Genomic DNA, 23,940 nt, shown 5'->3' on the forward strand with positions numbered 1-23,940 from the left:
AGCATCATGCCCCAAACTGCTTCATTTCTTTTATAGCACAGCAATTTGACAACAATTACAATTTACTATTAAATAGTAGGATAAGTACATTAATGTAAACCATGCACCCAGAACTACAGTCAAAGCTGCTGTTACACAAATTTATTCAATATCTTCTGACCAAACAGATCTGAGAATTCAGCAGTGCTGTGGCATAATTTATATTAAATTAAACCACATATTAGACCAAATTCAAATGATTGTGCATCTTTGGTACACTAAGCCACTTTGTTTTTTATTCACTACCCAAATGTTGAGAAATTCAGTTTATCTCTACTCAGAAAAAATATTTCCTCATATCTCATTACCACAACTTTTCCTGAGAAGGCAGAATGCTTAGTGGGTGCTAGCGCAACGTTAACCTCAGTGCTGCTGCAAACGAAAGTATTATCTGACAGCTGGGCAAACTAATGAACCATATCCCTCATGCACCACGATCGCATTTCAGTTTTGACGTCGGGCGACAAAGGACGAGTCTATTTTTGAAGTTTGTAAGTATATTGTGGCAATGTTGTCCCAGATTGCTGCACTTATTATTTGAATGATTTATTATCTGCAGTGTGTTTCGTTAATTGCTTCATGCAGTGATATTGATCTCTGTGTTGACTCTGCTTCATCTTCATAGCTAAGATTTTCACATGTATTTTTTTAAGTACAGACTCTGCAGTTCAGCAATTTACTGACTCGTTTTGTCTGACATTTACCAAATGGTCCAGAAATGTGTGGTGCACAAAACAGTTAGGTGTGTTAGCTGTCACAGGTGGTTTTCCCAGACTTAATAATTGGTTTATGACTACATACCCCCTTTTGTTATTCTTTGTCTTTAAATCCAGCATGACTGTTTATGCTTAGTTTCATGCTGAATGGCAATGATGAACAACAGCAGTGGTCTTTGGGAGGTCACAACATTCAGGTGAGAACATATTATGTTCAGATTTTATGAACAGGTCATTTGCATGATACCTAGCCTTTTTGATATATATTGAAGTTATTTGAAGTTTTCCTACACTATGCCTTCATAGCACATGTAAAAGTGATATACAATCATTCATTAAAGCATTCGTGAATGATTTGTCTTTACTTGAAAGAGAGCAGATGAAATGATATTACTCTGTCTTTCGTAACAGCACATTCATAAAGTATTGAGAAATTTTACACAAAGTTTCCACATGGCATCTTGCATTTGGGGAAGTGTATTTACTGAATTTGCTTGTAAATAAGAGCAAAGAAGATGTGTTTAGCACAGTTGCCTGACACCTCCAAGGTTCTGGGTTCAGTTCGCATATTCTCCCTGTGCTTTGGGGGTTTCCTCTGGGTACTTAGGTTTCCTCCCCATGCCCAAAGATGTGCATTAGAGGCTGATGGGCATTTCCAAATTGTCTGTAGTGTGTGAATGTGAGTGCAATTGTGCTCTGCAATGGGTTGGACCCCCGCCTTGTGCCCAGAGTCCCCTGGGATAGGCTCCAGGCACCCCATGACTCTGTGAAGGATAAGCAGCACAGAAAATGAATAGATGGACAGACATATACGTGAAGTCCAGCTGAATGAATTACTTTAATGCCCTTTATATAAAGTGGTAATCATATTTGCATTTATAACAGTTTTATGAAGCACTATGTATACATTGCACAACTTTCTCAACTAATGGCTTTCAAGATAAGAATAACATTTTTTTCACAGTAATACTGATACGTCAACAAAGACAAAGTGACATAGAATCTCTAATGTCACCTCATGTCGCCTTTTTGTACATTCTCTAGCATTGTTGTATAAAAGATTTATGCATAACGTGTGAATGTTTTATACATGCCCCATGTTGCCAAAAAAGAGTGTACACGCTTCCTGTCATTATCTGCTTCATGAATCTAATCACCCCATACTAAAGTGATGATATTTAGTTAAACGGATGTGGTAGACTGAATCTTTATCAAGATTAAATGTGCTGCTGAGATATTTCTCTACTCTATTATTACTCTATAGTAATCTACTATTATTTATTGGGTTTTAATCTTTTTAAAGAATTTAAATGAACAAATTGAAGTTTATATAAAAAGGTAAATTTGTCATAGCTAAATGTTAGCTATTGTTACGCCAGATAGATGGCTTATTTGTCTGTTTATTTTTAAGCAAGATAACAACCAACACTTTTATTTAATAAGCAAACATTATGGATCATCTTCAGAGTTGGTGACTTAAGTCCAAAAGGTACATCAATATTTATGTGTGGAAAGTTCCTTGTATTCAGAGTCAGGTTTAAACAGATGTTTATGTCGTTTTTTGGGGTTCTTCATTCAGACTATGCAAATCACATGCATGTAGTTCACACCTCCTAGCTTGCAAGATTTTTCTTGAGAACAAGCATCATTATTATCATTAAGCATAATATCCTATTATTATTATTTTTAATTATTAATTAAAGGCACAGACAATTATAGAACTTAATGAAAACACCAAATACTAAATCATGGTCATGAAACCGTAATGTGTATGTGGGATATAATTAGTTTTTAATTACTTATTTAATTAATTGATAAAATAATGCCATCCTTGCTATGGTTTGAAGGATAAGGTGACAAAGGACTCATCTGCTTCAATTTCACCTCAGTTTAAGTGTTGTTCATAATTTTATCTCCACGAATAATATAATAATTTAGTCTTTAAGATAAGCAGTTTTAGTTAAGATGCAGTCTCCTTCAATGTACTCGGTGTGAAAGGGATTTCTGTAATAACTCTCTCCTCCCTATCTACAGCATCAGCACATCAATTGTTCCTTTTATTATTGATGGTGATCTGTGTGATTATGGAACCCATGCAAGCCATTTTCTCCCTGTGCTCTACTCCCTGTTCTTCGTGGTGGGCTTCCTGGGAAACATGCTGGTGCTGTGGGTGATCCTGAGGGGTGCTCAGATGAAAAGCATGACTGATGTGTCTCTCCTGAACCTGGCCATCGCTGACCTTCTGCTAATCTTCTCTCTTCCCTTCCTGGCTCACTACGCCAAGGATACCTGGGTTTTTGGTAGAGCCATGTGCATTCTGGTCCTCAGCGTGTATTACATTGGATTTTATGCCGGCATTTTCTTTATTGTGCTGATGAGCATCGACAGATACTTGGCTATCGTCCATGCTGTGTTTGCCTTGAGAATCCGAACCAAGACTTGTGGGATTTTAGCCAGCCTGGTAGTCTGGATTATAGCTATTACAGCATCATTTCCTGAGCTGCTGTATCTTGGAGTTGAAGAAAATGGGACTGAAGTAGTTTGCAGTGCTTATCCAAAAAATCAAGAAAGCCACAATGATGTGAGAAGTGCAGCTTTCTTTAAGATGAATATTTTGGGCATGCTGATTCCGCTGGGTATTGTAGGATTTTGCTACTCAATGGTACTCCGGAGGCTTCAGACCCTTCGTACATCAAAGAAACTGGCCATTCGTCTTGTTACTATAGTCATGGTGGTGTTCTTCTGCTGTTGGATACCGTACAACATTGCAGCATTCCTCAAAGCACTGGAACTCAGGCACATCCTGAATTCAGAGTGTGAGCTCAGCAAAAGTATCCAGCTCATGCTGCAAGTTACTGAAGCCATGGCCTACTCACATACCTGCCTCAATCCATTCCTCTACGTGTTTGTGGGTGTAAAGTTCAGAAGACACCTTGCCAAGCTTCTGCTCCAGACACCATGCATCCAAGTGCAGTGTGTGAAGCATTGTGTGACCCAGGCCACAGCCTCGGCGTATTCACAGACCACAAGTATGGATGAACGCTCAGTTGCCATACAAATGTAGAGGAACATGAAATCATCTTATTTTACAACTCAGCTTATAAATGCTCATTCGGTTTACATATACTGGTGAAAACTTCTTTTTGCATGTGTTATATATCTCTGCATTTAGGTAATTAAAGAATACCATAGCATGCACCTAAATGATGCATTTCCTTTTTGTTGGGGTGTTAGCCAAATGTACTTTCCACCTAGAAATGTGAATATACTGAATCATCTTTTTAAGGTAGATTTAAAGTACATAATTGGACTGTAATTAAATTATAGAGAAAAGCCTGGATTATTCTTTATTTTAACTATGCGTACACCTATGCAAGGTTGCTGTTGATTGTTTGAGGCGACAACCAAAGTGACTACACAGACTAAAATTATGTCTAAAATCTCGCAATTAAATACTATTCTAGACAGTTATTGAGTACTAATGCTAATCATTTTCCTTGTTACGGTTAGTGTTTGAATTTTAAAAAAAACCTCTCATGTAGCTTTCAAACCTACCAAAATGTCTGTCTTGTGTACCAGCCTTCTGGATCATGTCAGATCATAGTTTCCTGGAAACTCAGCTTCAACAATGCCAACACCAATGATGACAGTGGGAAGTTTTCATGAGAAGCATCGTGTTTAATATTGCTGTACATGACATCGCTAAACATTTTAAAAGTTTGACATGTGAAGGACAGGTATCTTTTGCTATGACATGCCATCTAGTGGATGTCACTTTAATCCCCTAAATGTACATAACATATATGAACAGATCCCAATTATGTGCTTTAAAAGGTACATGACATGAATATTTCTAGGTACAAGATGTGTCCTAAAGTTAAAAAGGTGTACATTTGAGGGTACCACCCCAGCAACAAGGATTGTTATATTCAACACCATCCTCACAGTGAAGCATGTTGGTGGTAGCATCATGTTGTGTGTTAAATCAAAAAAAGTTTGCAAACTGATCAACAGATCAAAAAAACATAAAAGATTTGTGATTGCATACTTATTCACCCCCATTGTTGTGAAATTAGGTGCATCCAGTTCCCATCACCAAGCCACATAAATAGTTCAGTATTAAAGGCTTTGTATTTTGTCTAGTTATGACAAATACAGTGCTGTGAAAAAGTATTTGCCTGATTTCTTTCTAATTTCTTCTTCTTTTTGTATATATCATACTCAACTGTTTTAGATCTTCAAATGCAATTCAAGGTAATACAAAGGCAGCCTGAGTAAACACACAATACAGTTTTTTTTAAATGCATTTTTATTGAAGCAAAAGCACCTATCACCCATGTGAAAAACTAACTGCCCCTTTAAGTCTGGCTGGGCCACCTTCAGCTGCAATTACTGAAATTAAATGCTAAAATAACTAGAGATCAGTCTTTCACTTACTTCTAGGACTAGGATTTACTCCTATGCTTTGGATCATTGTCTTGCTGCATAATCCAGATGAGCTTGAGTTTCAATTTGCAGACAGAAGATCAGACATTCTCCTTTAGGATTTTCTGGTATAGAGCAAAATTAATGTTTCCCTCAATTATTGCAAATTGTCTAGGTACTGAAGCAGCAAAGCATCCCCACACCATCACACTGCCACCACCATTCTCTTCAGAACATTCTCACAAAAAGTTGGAGTACCCTTAAAGTGTGTTTTGGCAAAATTCAGATAAATTCAGCCTTAAAGTTCTTCTGGGTTAGCAGTGGTTTTCACCTCGCCACTCTTCCATGGATGCCATTTTTGCCCAGTGTATTTCTGATAGTGGAGTCATGGTCAGTGACCTTTACTGATGCAAGAGAGGCCTGTAGGTCCTTTGTTGTTGTCGTCCTTGGCTCTTTTGTGACTTGCTGGATGAGTCGTTGCTGTGCTCTTGGAGGAATTTTGGAAGGTCGGCCACTTCTGGGAAGGTTCACTGCTGTCCTGAGTTTTTCCATTTGGAGATAACGGCTCTCACTGGGGTTCTTTGGAGTCCCAGAGACTTTGAAATAGCTTTGTAACCCTTCCCAGACTGATGTATTTCAATCACCTTCTTCCTCATCATTTCTGGAATTTCTTTCAATTTTGCCATACTGGGTAAGACCTTGTAACCAACTTCATGCTGTTGAAAAAGTTCTATTTAAGTGTTGATTTGATTGAACAGGGTTTGCAGTAATCAGGCCTGGTTGCGTCTAGTCCAACTGAACCCCACTATCAGTGCAGTTTCATAGATTTGGGGAATTAGTAACTATGAAGGCAAATATATTTTTCACACAGGCCCAGTTGGTACTGGATAACGTTATCTTCAATATATAACTATCATTTAAAACTGTATTTTGTGTTTACTCAGGTTGCCTTTGTTTTATCTTAGATTTTGTTTGATTTTTTTCTTTACACAATTTAGTATGAGATATACACAAAAACAGAAATCAGAAATACTTTTTCACAGCACTGTAACTCCAATTAAACCCATTTTAGTCCCAGATTGAATCACTAAAAGTGGGTAAATACTTATGGGAGGCACAGTATGCATACACATATTGTAAATACACCATTATAGGCATACATTAAACAAATATGTGGTAGTAATCTGTAGAGATTTCTGTTGTTTTCTGTGGGCTGTTGCATTATGGTGTGCATTTTCTTATTTTTTCCTTATTTGATTCTTGATTTTTTTTGTTCCTCTCTGAAAGATCTTTCTTTACGCATCTTCCCATTGTCATATACTTCATCTTTTAAAGGTACTGCCAGATACAAACATTGAATATGCAGGGTTTTTTTGCTACTAAAAGGACTAAATAAATAATTTGTGATTTAAATGTGTAACCTCTTTCTCCCTTCATTTCTGTTTATTGAATTTACAGTATACAGAATAGCAGTTGTTCATTTTGCAAGTCCACAAAGTGAAAATGGTGTGGTATGAAATAAAATAGCAATAATTAATGCAAAATTTACATTTATCTCTTAATTCTAGCTCCTTCCATAAATGTTAAATAAGCATTTACTTACAGAAAACTGAATCATATCAACAATTATGCTATTATTATATAATAATAACACAATTAAGTGTTGTTATTGTTATCACATTGATATGTTTTTTTTTTTTTTTTTTTTAAATGCCATAATGAAATAAAATAAAAACTGCTTGCTGTAGTTGGTTTTAGGAAGATTAACTTTGACTTTTTTTCTGCTTCAGAGCTGAATGATGCACTACTTAATAAAAAAAAAGTTGTCTTACTGAGCACAAATCGAGTGACCCAAGTGAAGCCAAATGTCCCAATTCTTTGGTCTTAGCAGGGGGTAAAAAAAGTGTAACATACATGACAGTTGTTAGGATCCATATACAGAGGATTTATTAAACAAGATATCATTTATTATCATAAGATTATCATTTCCAAATCTAAAGGGCAAATCCAAAGAATAGTGAAAAAGGTCAGGTGAGATACAAACATGACAAAAATAACTATTTGCATGCTCCAAAGAACAATCCAAATCAGTAAACAGGAAACAACAGCTCAGAACTTCCTTACAAGGCTTAAATAAGAGTGACAATAAAAGTAGAGTCTCTAGAATCTATGTGTTTAGCAAGGAATTCTCCCAGATGGATGTGACATAACTTACCCCTTAACATGCAGCTCCCAAAGCTGAACCACCCTTGTGACAGGGCCTATCTTTACCCAGAAAACATCCTGGGTTCCATCTAAAGACATTCTGGACAGTTAACTCATCATTGAATATCATAGAGAACATCTACCCCTACCACTAGGCCTGGAAACGAGGTAATGGCCCTGAAGAGAGGTCCTGGGTTACAGCTAAAGACATCCTAGACAATTTACTCATCATCAGATATCACAGAGATATCAAGAGGGTAATATTTTCAATGTTATTTGATGAGGAGTGAATTGTCCAGGATGTCTTTATCGGGAATCCAGGACCTCTCTTCAGGGCCATTGCTCTACTACTCCATCAGATAGCATATTTGATTTCCTGCTACCTACAGTAGGGCTAGAATATCATCCTTACGCTGTAGGCTGAAGCTTTTTCGATTTCCAGTGAATGAAGTGGCACAGCTGTTTGTGGGTAGATGGATAAACATGTTTTAAAACAGAGACAAAGAAAGTTGGACCTTTTCTATATTTAGGTTGTAGTTCTAGGTAGGATAAAACTGGGTTAGTTTATCATGTTAAATGAACATTCCTTTCATGAGAGTAACTGGAGCGTCAAATTTCAGGTGGAGAGCCAGATCATCTTGCACCAGCTTGCAGTTGTGGATTGAGGTGGCCATGTTTGTCTACCTGGAAAATGGCTGCCATGTGCAGCTTTCCAGGTCTGTTCATCCTCCTTATCCAGTTACTTACTGCTAAGACATACATGCTCTACAGACCATGGGAACAATGTAGGTGGATAGCCAAGTGCACACTAATAAGGAGTAATCCTTTTGAGATGTCAATAAATTTTGAGCATACTCAGCCCATAGAAGAAAGCACCTCAAGTTGTGTTGATTGTTGCTGCTGTAAGGAACCTCCCGCTCTTCTGGTACATATGTTCAATTAAATTCAGTTCAATTCAATTTGATTTCTATAGTGCTTTTAACAGTGGACATTGTTACAAAGCAACTTTACAGAAATATACATACAGCTGATGCAATTAGTCATTCAGGACAAACAGTAGCTGATAAGTGTTTCTTCTTGATTTTTAGTTGAAACTAGTTAGCATTGGTGGTGAGATGCAAGCTGTAACTGCGCTTCCTTGTTACTAAGAGTTGTTTGTGTTGCTAGATTAGAGAGTCGCTCGTTCATGTTATTAGACTTGTTTAGCTAATTAAAGAGGCGTGCTCAGTTATGACAATGAACAGTGCAGTTATAAATAATTCCCTTACTTAACTGTGTACTACATTGCCAAACAGTGCAATTGTGTAAACAGGTAATGTATTGCAGTTTTTACATGAAGTCTATATTGTTGAAGTTATCCACTGTTCACTGAAGGAGACTTGAGTGCAAATTGTTCATGGCAACTGCTGTACTAAAGCTATCATAGCAATTGTAGTCCTAAGCCATCATAGCAAAACTGTTCCTATCAATTGCAGTCCAAAGGCATCTTCTTGGTTTTTAAATGGTGCCATCCTCAGTAATCTCATTGATCTTTAGGCTGTCCATGTGGGGCCATCCTCAGCAACAGCGAGTGATTTCCAACTGATGAGAAAGCCAACCTGAAGTACGGCATCAGGATGGATCAGGCTGTTATGGAGAGCAGAAGGGGTCAGGATCACTGGTATCCCAAGGGTAGCATGAGTACCTCAACAGAGAGAGAGAGAGAGATGTTAATTGTCATGTAATGGTTAAGGACAGTGTACTTTGTGTACAGAGTGCAACAGGGACTCCGACAAGATGACCTATGACAGCATAACTGAAAGGGAGAGCCAGAAGGTAACACAGACATGAGGGTGCCCTGGGACATAAAGCAGCCAGCCACTCCACTGTCAACAAATCTGAGTGAACCTGTGAGAGTGGGAGGGTGACAGCATCTAGACATCCCAGTTCACTACAACATTCTATAGCCGTGAACCCTCTAGATCTGCTCCTTTACCCAAGACAAAAACAATTCACAAAAGCCTTGACTAATCAAATGTGTTTTCAACATAGACCTAAACTCTGAGACTGTGTCTGAGTCCCAAACACTAATTGGAAGGCTGTTCCATAGCTGTGGGGCTTTGTAAGAGAAAGCTCTGCCCCTGCTGTAGCCGTAAATATTCGAGGTACCAAGAAATAGCCCACACCTGGCTGTTGAATGTTAGTCAGTATCCTGAGGACATACTGGCAGATGTCTGAACCCCTTCCTAAAGATCACTTTCATGGCTGTAAATACTAGGACATAGAATAATGTTCAATGATAGACATAGTTTCACTTTTTGACACTGGGATATTGTCAACTGCAGGGATAAAGCCAGTGGTGTTATTTAACCATAGATGACAATGGTTGGGCAGAGGTTCAAGTAGGTCTGTGGGTAGGTGTCTCATGGTGTATGAGTGCAATATTTGACAAACCTCATCACATCTTGTTGTAGTGACACTGAACAGAACATGGGCTCCACCAAGCTTATGGTGTGTTGAATGTCTGGTGGTCCAGAACTGAGAGACGTGTGAACCCAGTGAGTGAGCTGTTATGTCAGAGTTTGTGGATCATAGGTCTACTCTCCAAGGAAGAGTCTAATGGGGAACGGTCCTCCTGCTGTGCCATAAGAAATTTGTCAATAACCTCCCCTGATAGGGACAACGGTACAGATCTCATGAAGAATGGTTTCAGGGAGACTTGTTTCTTGCAGATTCTCATGCAACAAGACATCAGCTTTTCTTTTTTTCGAACTGGGTCTGTAGATAGGGTAAACACACATGGCTTGATCTTAGTTCATTTGATGAATTCAAGGTTCCTAATTTCTTCCATTGTCACCATTCATCTAGTGCTGCTTTAATCACCAATAATTCTTGGCATCTGACATCATAATTGATTTCAGCTGAGGTTAACTTCCATGAATATAATGGACAGAGATTCAGTTTAGGATGATTTCCATGATGTTCATGCGTCCAAAAGGTAGTGAATGATCCATTCCGTTATTGCATCCATCTTGATTTTATCAATCCATGTTGATACAGTATTTAGCCAAGGAACATGACTGGGAGTCAATGAAACTCACGCTTTGATTAAGTTATTTTCATGTAGCTTCTCAAGCACCTTTCAAACACATTGGGTATGCTTCTTTTCTGGAGTTGAAAATATGAGAATATCATAAAAAGGAAACAATGGCAAGCTGGTTGAGGACTTGGAATACTGAAGGTGCATTAAGTATCCTATAAGACATAAACTCTTATTCGTTGTGCACAGAGGTTGTTATGAACACAGTCTTTCATTCATTTTTAAATCCAAATGAGGTTATATTTACTGTGCAAATCAAGCTTTGATGAAAAAAAAAATGCACAGTCCCATAGATGTGAGAAGGAAGAAGATTTTTTGACAGTGTATGAAAGTTTCCATGTGCAAGACACCAGTGTGCTTTAGGAATGGTGCATTAATATACTTTCCCTTTGCCTGAACCCTTTCCCCATCCAAAGTTTGTACACTTAAGAGTTCTTTGTAGTGGACGAGAAGAATCTCTAACATTCGGTTATGGGCCAGGACCCAGGATGGGCCCCTTTCCGGCTGCAAGAGAGTACACTCAGTGCCAAAATGTCCTTCATCTCCACGTGCCACTCAGAAGTGCACATCCAGAATCCAAGTGTCACAACAAAAAACATAACCACAACACAAAAGTTTACACAGACACTAATTCCAATTCAAAGGGCCGCCAATGCTATATTTTGAATTTCTACATGAATTTGCACACAGAAAAATTATTAATTGTTGGAGATTTTAATATTCATTTTGATCGTTCACAGGACCCTCTGAGAACAGTGTTTGTGTCCATTCTAGACTGAGTAGGGCTTAATCAGAATATAATAGGAGCCATAATAGGAGCCATAATAGGACCCTCTGATCCATAATTTGATAATGCAAGTGAACGTTTAATCAATATTGCTAGCTGCCTGCTAACTCAGGGTCCACAACCTTGAAAATGAGTGAAATGCTGCAACATTCCAGATAATGTAGCCCCACTTCAAAGAAATAAAAAAAGAAAAACTAATTTTCGAACTCGAACGTTTGAACTTAATATATGTCAAACTAAATTGGTAGTATTACAAACTGCATGGAAAGAGAGCCTTTTTTAACTGCAGTAAGGCTCTTACTGCTGCTAGATCAGCATATCTCTCCACCCTAATAGAAGATAACGATAACAAAAATCACAGATTCTTACTTTATACAGTAGTAAAGTTAGCTAGGAACAAGTGCACCATAGAAGTGCAAATGCTCTAATCAACGTCCAGTACGAATGGTTGGATGAGATTTAGTCAACACCGTATGCAAGCTCTACTTGTAGTGCATCATTGAGACCTTGGTGAAACATAGCCTTCAAGGCTGACTTGTTCCCCCTTTTCCTGTTGCGAGTGTGCAGACTGTCGGTGCACAATCCGTGGCTGTCTGACTTGTTTTAGCAGACACCGTGACTTTTCTGGACGCTAGCTGAGCAAAGACTTCACAGAATTCTTTCTTGAACTCCAGGAAAGTTGTGGTTGTAGAAAGTTTGTTGTAGTGTCTTCCAGTGAGTAGAGAGAGCACCAATCTTATTTTATCCACATCAATGGGGTACACAGATAGAGAGTTTGCAAAAGAAGATTGAGCATTGTATCTATCAGGTTAAGCAATACCAGGTAAACCAGGTTTATGTGGGATGTATGGTTACTCAAGCTCATACATGGATGTTGCTGGGGCATTGGTTGCAACTACCCTCTACAGGCCTGGATGAGCTCTTCCATGGTGGCCAAATTTTGGTGGAGGAGCTAAGCAGAGAACCTAATAGATGGCCTTTATGCTAGATGGCAAAACATAGATCATGTACCTGTACTTTGATCATGCACTTTATATAGTGAGTGAACAGGTAATGAGTGTGACAACAAAATGGCAGTCTTACGACTTCAGGGGAGGATCCCTTCTGTTGGCGTGGAGGTGAAATGTTGCAGACGGATGTGACAAATAGAAAAAGTTTGATTGCAAATTAGTTCAGTGGTAAAATACAACAAGGGGTTTCACATTTTCCAGCTCATTTGAATGCGCCTATTTTGTGGTTTTGTGTGTGGTGAAGGTGAACTTACAGGTTTTTTCCGTAAGTTGTGGCTTGTAGCAATTCTTGTGAATTTACAGTAACACCGAAGCAAGGACTAAGTCAGTGGCATCAAATTTTGGAGGCCAGCATGAATTACATACAGTACTCAGTAATGAGTAGAATCAATATGTAAACATCAGAGAATATTTCTTGCATCTAACCCTAAGCATCTAACTTTATTCCTCTTATACCACACCAATGATGTTGTAAATAAATAAATATGCACACACATATATATAGTTACATTTAATGTTGCACGGATAGTCCTTGGTTCTGAAGACCTTCCTGCACTGGAACACTTAAGGTGACTGTTACAAAAAGTGTTGCCATTTATGGCCTCCTTCTATCAATGTTAAGTAAACATCTCCTCAAGGAAAACCTCACTATATTAACAATTACACACATTTTTTAAATATGCATCTGCTGTACACGTCCCTGTGTAGGTTTCCGGTCTACAAAGTATTAGGATGAACACATTATTATAAACCTTGCAGCCCAAACTACTTTCAGAGCTGCTATTATTGAAAACGATTCAACAACGTCAACAATCAGATTTGAGAATTCTGCAGTGCTGAATTGACATAATTTCTAATGAATCACATGTTTGACCAATTGACTGCTTGTCTTTGTTACAATAAGCCACTTTGTTTTTAATTAACTATTGAAATGTTGGAAAATTCAGTTTACCTCTAGTATGAAAAAACAATATTACCTTCTATCTCGTTACCACAAGCCTTCCTGAGTATCAGTAAACTCAGAAGATTGAAACATAACCACAATACCTCAGTGCTGTTGCATTAACTCTTAGCTGGGCAAAACTAATGGCAAACGTCATGCACGTCTCCATAGAGCCACATATCCGTCACAAATACAGAAGTGTGAAAACCAGAGACCTCATATAGCAGTGTCTCATTTCAGTGTTGCGTTTGAGCAACAAAGGACAAAACGTTTATTGAATTTTGTAAGTATATGGTCGCAGTGTTAACTCATAACTGCACTTATTATTTGAATGATTAATTTTATGCAATGTAAATTTTGCTTATTGTGTTGCTTATTTTTTGTTAATTGCTAAAACTTAAACACTTATTTTTAAGTACTGACTCTGCACCTCAGTGGTTTCCTGACATTCTTTTTGAGCTGACATTTAATATTACAGGTGGTTTACCCAGCTTTTCAGATTGGATAATTTATTATTTTTTTCATTTGTTATCCCTAGCATGACTGTTTAATGCTGAACCGCAATGATGTTGAACAGCACTAGTGGTCTTTTGGGAAACACAACATTTAGGTGAGGACACATTACATTCCAAATATCAAAGGGAGTTAAATGCGCTTTTAAAGCAAATAAACCATTCTGTGCTTATTTAAAACGGAAAATGTTTATATATATATATATATATATATATATATATATATATATATATATATATATATATATATATATATATATATATATATATGTACATTGTATATATACTTTATGTATGTAAATTGTAATTTTATTGCTTTGAGATTTCAATATCAATACATTTCCCCATGAAACCAGATCATTATTTTTGCTCGCCTTTTTTTCTTTTCATTTAACTTCATTTCCTACAAAATAGCTCATATCACATGACTAATAATAAGTACCTTAATGTCAAGTCATTTATTTTTGCAATAATGCATATGCAAATATAAACAGGCCATTGCATTATTTATGGAATGGCACAAGATTTAATAAACTAAATGAACTGCTATTCACAGTGCTGAAATTATTCCATGAACCTAGTGTGAATCATTATATTATGGAAAAAAGACTAACCGTTTATCTTAAGCGTACGTACATTGAGCCTGCATAACACATTCATAAGTGCTGTACTCATCTGTATTAAAGCCATTCTAAAGGATTGTTGTATATTCTGTATATTACATGGCAGAGAGAGAAAAAAAAAAGATGAACATTTTAATTTTACATTCAACTGAATTCCACTGTTCTGTCTTTAATTTATGTTAACCATATCTTAGATGGTATTACTTATTTAGATGGAAGTTTATTTGAAGTGTTTACTTTTTAATAAGAGCACAGAGCTGAATGTGCTTCAGGTTTCTTGTGCAGATAGTTTGTCAGGCACACACTTAACCACAGAATTCTAAATCAGGCTTGTGAAATTGCACTACACAGGATGTGGGCAGGTTTATTTAACATTTAAAGTATTGATACTATTAATTAATTAATAGTGACATTTATGTTTTTTATGTTGACGTTGAATGACATTATATAGATGTTTGAGTGTTTACAACAACAACAACAACAAACCCTCCACAAATTTCAGATACATCAAACTGTTAGACAGTGGTGCTGGACTTGATATTGCTCGTTGCTTGAGTCAGTAAGTAAATTGGCGTATGTTCAAAGGCAGAATCACAAATAAATGAGACACGCCTCTATTTTCTCAAACTTCAGCTCTAATTCTCGCACAACATCTGAATAGTGCATAAATCCACAGTTATGTCTGACTGTGTGTAATTTCAGTATTATATCCTCACTGCACTTAAGTCAACTCTGAATACACCTCCTTATGTGCTGAAGCTCATGCAATAACTCTCTTCTCAATGTTTTCAGCATGATGACGTCAGCGGATTACTACGATTACTATAACAATGGCATTGATGGTGAACTGTGTGAATATAACAAACATGCAAGCCATTTTCTCCCTGTGCTCTACTCCCTGTTCTTCGTGGTGGGCTTCCTGGGCAACGCGTTGGTGCTCTGGGTGATCCTGATGGGTGCTCAGATGAAAAGCATGACTGATGTGTCTCTCCTGAACCTGGCTATGGCTGACCTTCTACTACTCTTCTCTCTTCCCTTCCTGGCTCACTACGCCAGAGGTACTTGGCCTTTCGGCAATGCCATGTGCACTCTGGTCCTCGGTGTGTACTACATCGGATTTTACGCCGGCATTTTCTTTATTGTGCTGATGAGCATCGACAGATACTTGGCTATCGTCCATGCTGTGTTTGCCTTGAGAATCCGATCAAAAACTTATGGGATTTTAGCCAGCGTGGTCATCTGGATTGTAGCTATTGCAGCATCATTTCCTGAGCTACTGTATCTTGGAGTTGAACACTATGACAACAAAACTATTTGCAGTGCTTATCCAAAAGACAATCGTCACAATACTGTGAGAAGTATAGCTTTCTTTAAAATGAATGTTTTGGGAATGCTAATTCCGCTGAGTATTGTGGGATTTTGCTACTCAATGGTTCTCCGGAGGCTTCAGATGCTGCGTAATTCCAAGAAACTGGCCATTCGTCTTGTTGCTGTGGTCATGGTGGTGTTCTTCTGCTGTTGGATGCCATACAACATTGCAGCATTCCTCAAAGCACTGGAACTGAAGGAAATCCTGACTCCAAACTGTGAGCTCAGCAAAAGGACCCAGCTGATGCTGCAAGTCACTGAAGCTATAGCGTATTCGCACAGCTGCCTCAATCCTTTCCTCTATGTGTTTGTGGGTGAAAAGTTCAGGAGGAACCTCATCAGGCTTCTGCGCCTGACACCATGCTACCAAGTGCAGTGTATGAAGCGCTACATGACCCAGGCTGCAGGCTCAGTGTATTCACAGACCACAAGCGTGGATGAACGCTCAGTTGGTGTCTGAATAGCAGAGGAATACGAGAACTACTCATCAGCAAAACAAATGCAGTCTCATTTTATATGTACTAGTGGAAATAAGATCAAATTATGTTTGCATGTGTTATATAACCCTGCTTTTAGGTAAGTACAGACGAAAGCTAAATGCACCTTTGTAAAAATGTTTGCACACTTTCAGAAAAAAGGATAATAAACTGTACCTTTTCTTTTTGCTGGCTGATCCCCTTATCGTTTGCATTGTATACTATATGGCCTAAAGTGTTTGGACCGCTGACCACACCCTTTTGAGCTTCTTGAATATCCCGTTCCAAAACCATGGGCATTTTTATGTATTTGGTTCCCTCTGTTGATGTAACAGTGTCAACTCCTTATAGAAGCATTATTATTAGATTTTGAAACATGTCCGTTGGAATTGGTCCCAGATTCAGGTATAGGAGCATTAGTGTTGGATGAGCTTGATATGCAATTGGTGTTCAAATTATTCCCAAATGTGTTCACTGGGGTTCTAGTCAAGGCACTGTTTAGGTCACCATGGTTTTTCCCCAGGAACTTTTTGGCAAATCATATTTTTAGTAAGCACCACTAGAATTAAGGACACTACACCAAATAGCTCACAATATTGAACTAATAATGTGGCTTCTGATGACCACTAGTTGCACAGGAACTAAATTTGGGGGTTCACAGAGGTTAATTATTCAAAGTTTTCTTTTTTTTTCTTTTTTAATTAAATTCTATCAACTGTATTGATTTTTCTGCTCACTTCAATATTAATATAAGGATCATGTTCAACATGATTCTACCACCACCATGTTCCAGGTACAGACATGTCCGGTACATGTACTGTACATGTCTGGACAGGAATATTTCGGCTCTATATGAAAAGTATAAAATGTGTACACTTTGAGGGTATTACTCCAATTCGTCGAACTACAATATACATTTAATCAAAAGTAAAACTATGAGCACAATCCTTCTCTCCGAACAAGGAATTCTCTTGAAATGTTTCACAACCATCATGTTATATTGGATTGCGTTTTTATATATAAGTGAAGGCTGTGGAATATAAATAATATGGTGTGTTGATCAATTAGTCTTTGTTATTTGAAAACAGTTATTTGTCATTGTCTGATCATATATCTTTTTCTTTTTAAAAAAGTGATAAACACATTTGACCATCTGGACAAAACATGCACATTTATGTCTTAAGTAGATATTATTATTATTATTATTATTATTATTATTATTATTATTATTATTATTATTGTATTTTGATATTGTTGTTATTATTATTATTATTATTATTATTATTATTATTATTATTATTATTATTATCATTATTGTGTCTTATATGTATATAAGTATATACACATACAGACACACTTGAATATGTATTGACTAAGTATATGTGGACCCCTTGAACCTGAACTTTTCTCACATTTTGTAGTATTACAACCTGGAACTGAAATGAACATAATTGGGATAATAACCCAATACTACTGATCACCCTTATAACAACATTTCCACAGTGAAACATGGTGGTGGTAGAATCATGTTGAACATGATCCTTATATTAATATTGAAGTGAGCAGAAAAATCAATACAGTTGATAGAATTTAATTAAAAAAGAAAAAAAAAGAAAACTTTGAACTTTGAATAATTAACCTCTGTGAACCCCCAAATTTAGTTCCTGTGCAACTAGTGGTCATCAGAAGCCACATTATTAGTTCAATATTGTGAGCTATTTGGTGTAGTGTCCTTAATTCTAGTGGTGCTTACTAAAAAACATTTTTATTGAGATCATCCTTATTCCTCGTGAATACATCAACAATTGCATGAATTTTTAAATACAGGAAAAGCAAGGCCAATTCTTTTTTTTTTTTTTTTTTTTTTTTTTTTTTGCTATACACTGAAGACATTTGTGTTAGAGAAACAAAATATGAGATAAGAGATCAGAATTTCAGCTTTCACTTTCTGATATTTCTGTGTTAAACAACTTAGAAGTACTGTAATAGATAGGCTGAAAGTAAATAGCACTTAATATTTGGTTATATATTCCTTGCTTGCAATAACTTCATCAAGCCGGTGCCCCACTAATATCACCAAACTGTTGCATTCTTCCTTTTTGAAGATTTTCCAGGCTTGTACTGAAGCTTCTTTCAGTTGGTGTTTGTTTTTGGGGGTTTCTCCCTTCAGTCTCCTCTTCAGGATGCTCAACTGGGTTAAGGTCTGGTGATTGGCCAATTTAAAACCTTCCAGTTTTCCCACTGATGAAGTCCTTTGTTGTGTTGGCAGTGTGTTTTGCTTCATTGTCTTGCTGCATGATGAAGTTCCTAGCAATAAGATTGGATGCATTTCTTTGTAAATTGGCAGACAGAATGTTTCTGTGGACTTATGACTTCTGAGTTTTGTGGCTCATCTCTGTATCTCTTTGTGAATTCCAATCTGGCCATCTGATTTTTACTGCTAATGACTGGTTTGCATCTTGTGCTATGGTTTCTGTATTTCTGCTCTAGAAGCCTTCTTCAAACATTGTATTGCGATACCTTCACCCCTGCCGGAAGTTATTGGTGTTATCACTGACAGTTGTTTAATTTTTTGTTTGTTTGTTTTTCTTTAACACTCCTTTCGTTTACAGGACATTCCAAATTGTTTTATTGGCTATTCCCAATGGTTGAGCATTTACATTTACATTTATTCATTTAATGGATGATTTTATCCAAAGTGACTTGCAAAAATACAAGCAAAGGAAATACAAGCAAGGCTATATATCGAGTGGGGAACAATACAAGTAGTGCTACAATACAAGATTTTTAAATTGAGGTCTAGAAAAGCAAAGTGTGTAGAGGTGTAAGAGCCAGAATAATTTTGGGTTGTTTTTTTTTTTTTTCAAGAAGGATAATGTGGGGGTTGGCATTTTAGGGGTTAGTTAAGTGCTCATGGAAGAGGTGGGACTTTAGCTGTTTTTTGAAGATAGTGACAGATTCTGTGGTCTGGATTGCGGTTGGAAGTTCATTCCCCCACTGAGGGACAGTTAGTGTGAAGGTTCTGGAAAGGGACCTCGAGCACTACTAAGCGTTGGTCTTTAATCGATCGCAAATTGCGTGAGGGAACGTAAGCCTTCAGGAGAGTGTTGAGGTAGGCGGGTGCTGTTCCAGACAAGGTCTTGTACGTGAGCATCAAGGCCTTGAATTTGATACGTGCAGCTACAGGAAGGCAGTGGAGGGAGATGAAAAGTGGTGTTACGTGGGTCCTTTTGGAGCAATGGCTCTGATGGATTTTCCCTATTTTTTCAGCTTCAAAATGGCTTCTTTTTCTTCCATAGACAGCTCTCTGACGTCATGTTGGGTTAACATTTTTAAAACAAATGCATTCTTCACAGGCAAAACCCAGGGCTCAAGCCAAGAGTAAACATTGAGAGCTTTTAATTGTTTAAACAATCTATCTAACAGGACACACCTGTCCATCACATGTGCAATATATTTGATAACTTGAAAAATGGGTGGGTTCAAATAAAAGGTGCCATGTTCTGAGCTGTTTAACACATCTAGATGTTAAAAATCAGGAAATGAAAGCTGAAATTCTGATCCATCATCTCATATTCATCTTTTTAATCTCAAAACCAAATACCTTCAGTGTTATTCAGTGTCTTACAGTACCATTTCAGTACTTTCAGAGTGTTGTGTAATTTTTTGTCATTTATTAACATAATATCAACTCAATTATTTGCTATACATTATCATCTATACTGCTTTGTTCTTATATTTTTGAAGAATGATGAAAACTGATTTAGAGAATACACGCAATAAATGTTTTTCATGTATTATGAAATGAAAGCAGTTATTGCCAGCTGATACAAATGCACCTTTCTCTTTTCTTTCCAAAAGAGATTTGGGAGACTGACTGTAGTATTATTCATGCTGTACATGTACTTAATATTTTTCATTATTTGTTTCTCAATTCTTGCTTCCTGTCTGAAAAATATTTCTATGTACCCTCTCGTTTTCATATACATATCATATTCATAATCAATCACATCCATATGAAATGTTGCATCTGTAGTTTTTTCCCCTGAAACGGAGCTGCATGTGCAAGTTGTCATGTTTAACTGCTTTAAAGAACTAAATAAATAATATATTTTGACCAGTTCTGTTTATTGAATTAACAGCATACAAAATAGGAATTATTCAGTCAACAGAGTGAAAGGGGTGTGATCAAAAATAAAATAAGTTAAGTAAGTAAGTTATACAAAATATGCATTTATTAAATAAACATGTCCTTACAGAAAATTGCATTGTATTATGTTTTTAATTCATTTATTATTAGTCTTATTTGTAGCATAAAACAAGTCACTATGAATAGAACTGCAACAACTAATCGATAAAACCGATAATAATCGATTATGAAAATCGTTGTCAACAAATCTCAGTATCGATTAGTTGGTCTGTGCGTGGTACGGGGCATGTTTACTCATTACATTACTTCTGTTCAGAAAACACGCTTAAATACTAAGCATAAATACTAAAGTTGTGTCCCAAATGAAGTACTGTACACTTACACTATGTACTACTGTCTAGTGTGTGGATTTTAGAAAGGTAATATCATCTCAAATATATCACTAGCATTTTTTTTTTAAACTAACCAGAAGTATAAGCCACGATAAGCCATGTTAGTATAAGCCATAACGTCATACGCACGCTAGCATTAGCAAACACCCAGAGTCAACAATAATGACTTTCTTCAGTTTACTTTCTGTCAGCGTTGCATTTTATTACCAACATGATCTCACTCTCCATCAGACGGAGGCAAAATCATCACGTGACTGAGGAAGAATGTGTGTAACCTCCAAGTTTACTTGTTACTAAACACAGTGGAAATCAAACTGATGTACGAGGACTTAAACTTGTGTTTATATCCAAAATGCTCCACTGTGTGTAAGGGGCAGGGGAAACTGGTGCAAGCTGCTTAAAAGGTTTGCTTTAATTTATGCTTATTGTCATTATATGCTGTATTTGCGTGCTTGCAGTGCAGATCTGCAATGTCTAATTAAAACACTATAATCAAAAGTAAACACAAGTAAAATAATATTCCTAAATGCAGTGAGTTACAGAAACCACAAGGTGCAGTGAAAGTGCATTTTTATTATTAATTTATAACTGTAGTTTAATTCAGTGCTTTTTGTGCATCCATAAACATTATGAATAATTTATTTTATAGTATTTATGCATTATTTTTATGGATGCACAAAAAGCACCCAATTAAACTACAGTCCTACATTAATAATATATATTCTGGTGTGTGTGTGTGTGTGTGTGTGTGTGTGTGTGTGTGTGTGTGTGTGTGTGTGTTGGGTTCTTTTCTGTTTTGGACAAATAGTTGTGTAACGTTTTAGTCAAGTTCATACTTGTAACACTCAATTTGTGGATTTTATTTTAAATAAACACAAAAAAAGGGTACTGAAAGCTTGCCCTGCCCCGCCCAATCGTCCAACTAATCGATTATGAAAATAATCATTAGTTGCAACCCTAATTATGAATGATCTGTTAATATTTTCACGAAACAAGACTTGGACAGGAAGTAAGTGCAGGAGTAAAGTCTTTATTATTCACTAATGTCAAGGTACTATGAGGCAGGAAACAAGGGCTAAACATAAAACTAGAGCTGAATCAAGAAACTCAAACAGGGTGTGGAACCACTACCACCTTTAACTAACTTAAGCATCTGTCAATTACCTAGAAATGAGGCAGGAAACAGAAAACTTAGAACAAGACTTTGGCACGAAACTCATTTAGCTACGGCCTGAAAATATTGTTTAACAATGACATGATACTCACGTTTAACTATATCATGAAACTCTCGTTTTACAATGACATAAAACTCGCATTTTACAATGGCATGAAACTCTCATTCAACTATGGCAAGGAACAAGGAACTAGCCAGGACATGGAAACTTTACCGCATGGCACCATTACGCCTTTCAGTCTCTAATACCGCGCGCCATGCGCAGCAATGTGAGGGTTTTAAATAACCAGTCACAATTACCTTCATTGCTGACAGCTGGTAACCTTTCAAAACACACCTTCGCACCTCTGCCAATAACTGAACAGGGCGGGGACAGAACAGGAACCAAAACAAGTGCACATGTACATTATAAATAAAGTCTCATCATCCTTGCGCACTTCAAGCACATGCACGTGCTCTCCAGCTGATCGTGCACGTCGTCGTCGCAGCGCCATCCGCCGTGAGGTCGTCACAATATTGAAATGGTAACATATCAGAAAGTGTGCATTAATATAAAACTGTGTTTTGTAGCCTGAACTACTGCCAGAGCTATTCTTCTAGAAAATTAATCAACACCTTCTGACCAACACAGAATTCAACAGCACTGTGGTATAAATTTTGTTATTATATTCATTAGACGAGTATATCTTCATTTACAGTTAGGTCTGGACAACAATAACGTTATTGTTATTTTAGCTGCATACCACAGTATACTGCAGTTGCCGCTTTGGGCTATTTAGATTCAAATCAGGTGAATGGTCTAAGTTTCTGCACTTCCCTCATTATTTCACTTACATGTTAGCAGAAAATTGTTGAGAATTGATTTTAAGTACACAAGGCATTTACAATTGAAATCTAATGCTGTTAACTCTCAATATAAAGTCCAATAAATTGTCACTTCCAGTGAAACAAGCCATCATTAGGCTATAAAACATAATAAAAAAACCCACCACAGTGGTGCTGGAAAGTTTGTGAACCCTTTAGAATTGTCTATATAGCTGCATAAATATGACCTAAAACCATCAGATTTTCACACAAGTCCTAAAAGCAGACAAAGAGAACCCAGTTAAACAAATGAGACAATGCTACATATCTTTGAATGGCAAAAGTATGTGAACCTATAGGATTAGTAATTCATTTGATGGTGAAATTAGAGTCAGGTGTTTTCAAACAATGGGATGACAATCAGGTGTGAATGGGCACCTTGTTTTATGTAAAGAACAGGGCTCTATTAAAGTCTGATCTTCACAATACATGATTGTGGAAGTGTATCATGGCATGAACAAAGGAGATTTCTGATGAACTACAAAAAAAAAAGTTGTTGATGCTAATCAGGCTCGAAAAGATTACCATCTTTAAAGAGTATGGACGCTCCACATAATCCATAGTAAGATTGTGTACACATGGAGGAAATTCAAGACCACTGTTTCCCTCCCCAGGAGTGGTCCACCAACAAAGATCACTCCAAGAGCAAGATGTGCAATAGTCTCTGAGGTCACAAAGGAACCCAAAGTAACTCCTAGTGGACAAGCCAGGCGGCTATTAAAATGTTTTGTGGAGAGATGAGAACAAAACAGAATTTTTGGTTCAAATGAAAAGGGTTGGATGAATGAAATGATTTGAGAAAGGTAAACACTGCATTCCAGCATTCGAACCTTATCCTGTGAAACATGATGGTGGTAGTATTATAGTTTGAGCCCGTTTTGCTGCATCTGGGCCAGGATTGCTTGCCATCATTGATGAAATTATGCCAGTGAATTTTAAAGGAAAAGGTCAGGACATCTATATGTGATCTGAATCTAGAGAGAAAGTGGGTTATGCAGCAAGACAGCGACCCTAAGCACACAAATCGTCTACCAAAGAATGGTTAAAGAAGAATAAGTCAAAGTACTGACCTTAATCCAATAGAAATGTTGTGGAAAGACCTGAAGCAAGTAGTTCATTGAGGAAACTGATCAATATCCTAGAGTTAGAAAGTTAAAGAAGGAACTGTGGTAAATGG

At 37.1% G+C, this 23,940-nt stretch overlaps 2 protein-coding genes across 3 annotated transcripts; both read left to right on the forward strand.

Moving 5' to 3' along the window:
* Nucleotides 1-358: 358 nt before the first annotated feature.
* On the forward strand, nt 359-6,593 carry LOC108269446 (C-C chemokine receptor type 4). 2 transcript variants are annotated; one of them, XM_017475340.3, is made up of 3 exons: nt 359-530; nt 873-952; nt 2,790-6,593. In XM_017475340.3, the coding sequence occupies exons 2-3, from the start codon at nt 903-905 to the stop codon at nt 3,817-3,819; spliced, it is 1,080 nt and encodes a 359-aa protein (XP_017330829.1). In that variant the 5' UTR covers nt 359-530; nt 873-902; the 3' UTR covers nt 3,820-6,593. The 2 variants fall into 2 exon arrangements, with proteins under 2 accessions (XP_017330829.1, XP_017330838.1); XM_017475349.3 differs by having other exon boundaries at nt 892-952.
* Nucleotides 6,594-13,433: 6,840 nt separating this feature from the next.
* Nucleotides 13,434-16,380, forward strand: LOC108269437 (C-C chemokine receptor type 5). The gene is made up of 3 exons (XM_017475328.3): nt 13,434-13,487; nt 13,743-13,814; nt 15,132-16,380. The coding sequence occupies exons 2-3, from the start codon at nt 13,768-13,770 to the stop codon at nt 16,165-16,167; spliced, it is 1,083 nt and encodes a 360-aa protein (XP_017330817.1). The 5' UTR covers nt 13,434-13,487; nt 13,743-13,767; the 3' UTR covers nt 16,168-16,380.
* Nucleotides 16,381-23,940: the final 7,560 nt, after the last annotated feature.

This window comes from Ictalurus punctatus, chromosome 1 (genome assembly GCF_001660625.3).
Source record: "Ictalurus punctatus breed USDA103 chromosome 1, Coco_2.0, whole genome shotgun sequence".
NCBI lineage: Eukaryota > Metazoa > Chordata > Actinopteri > Siluriformes > Ictaluridae > Ictalurus > Ictalurus punctatus.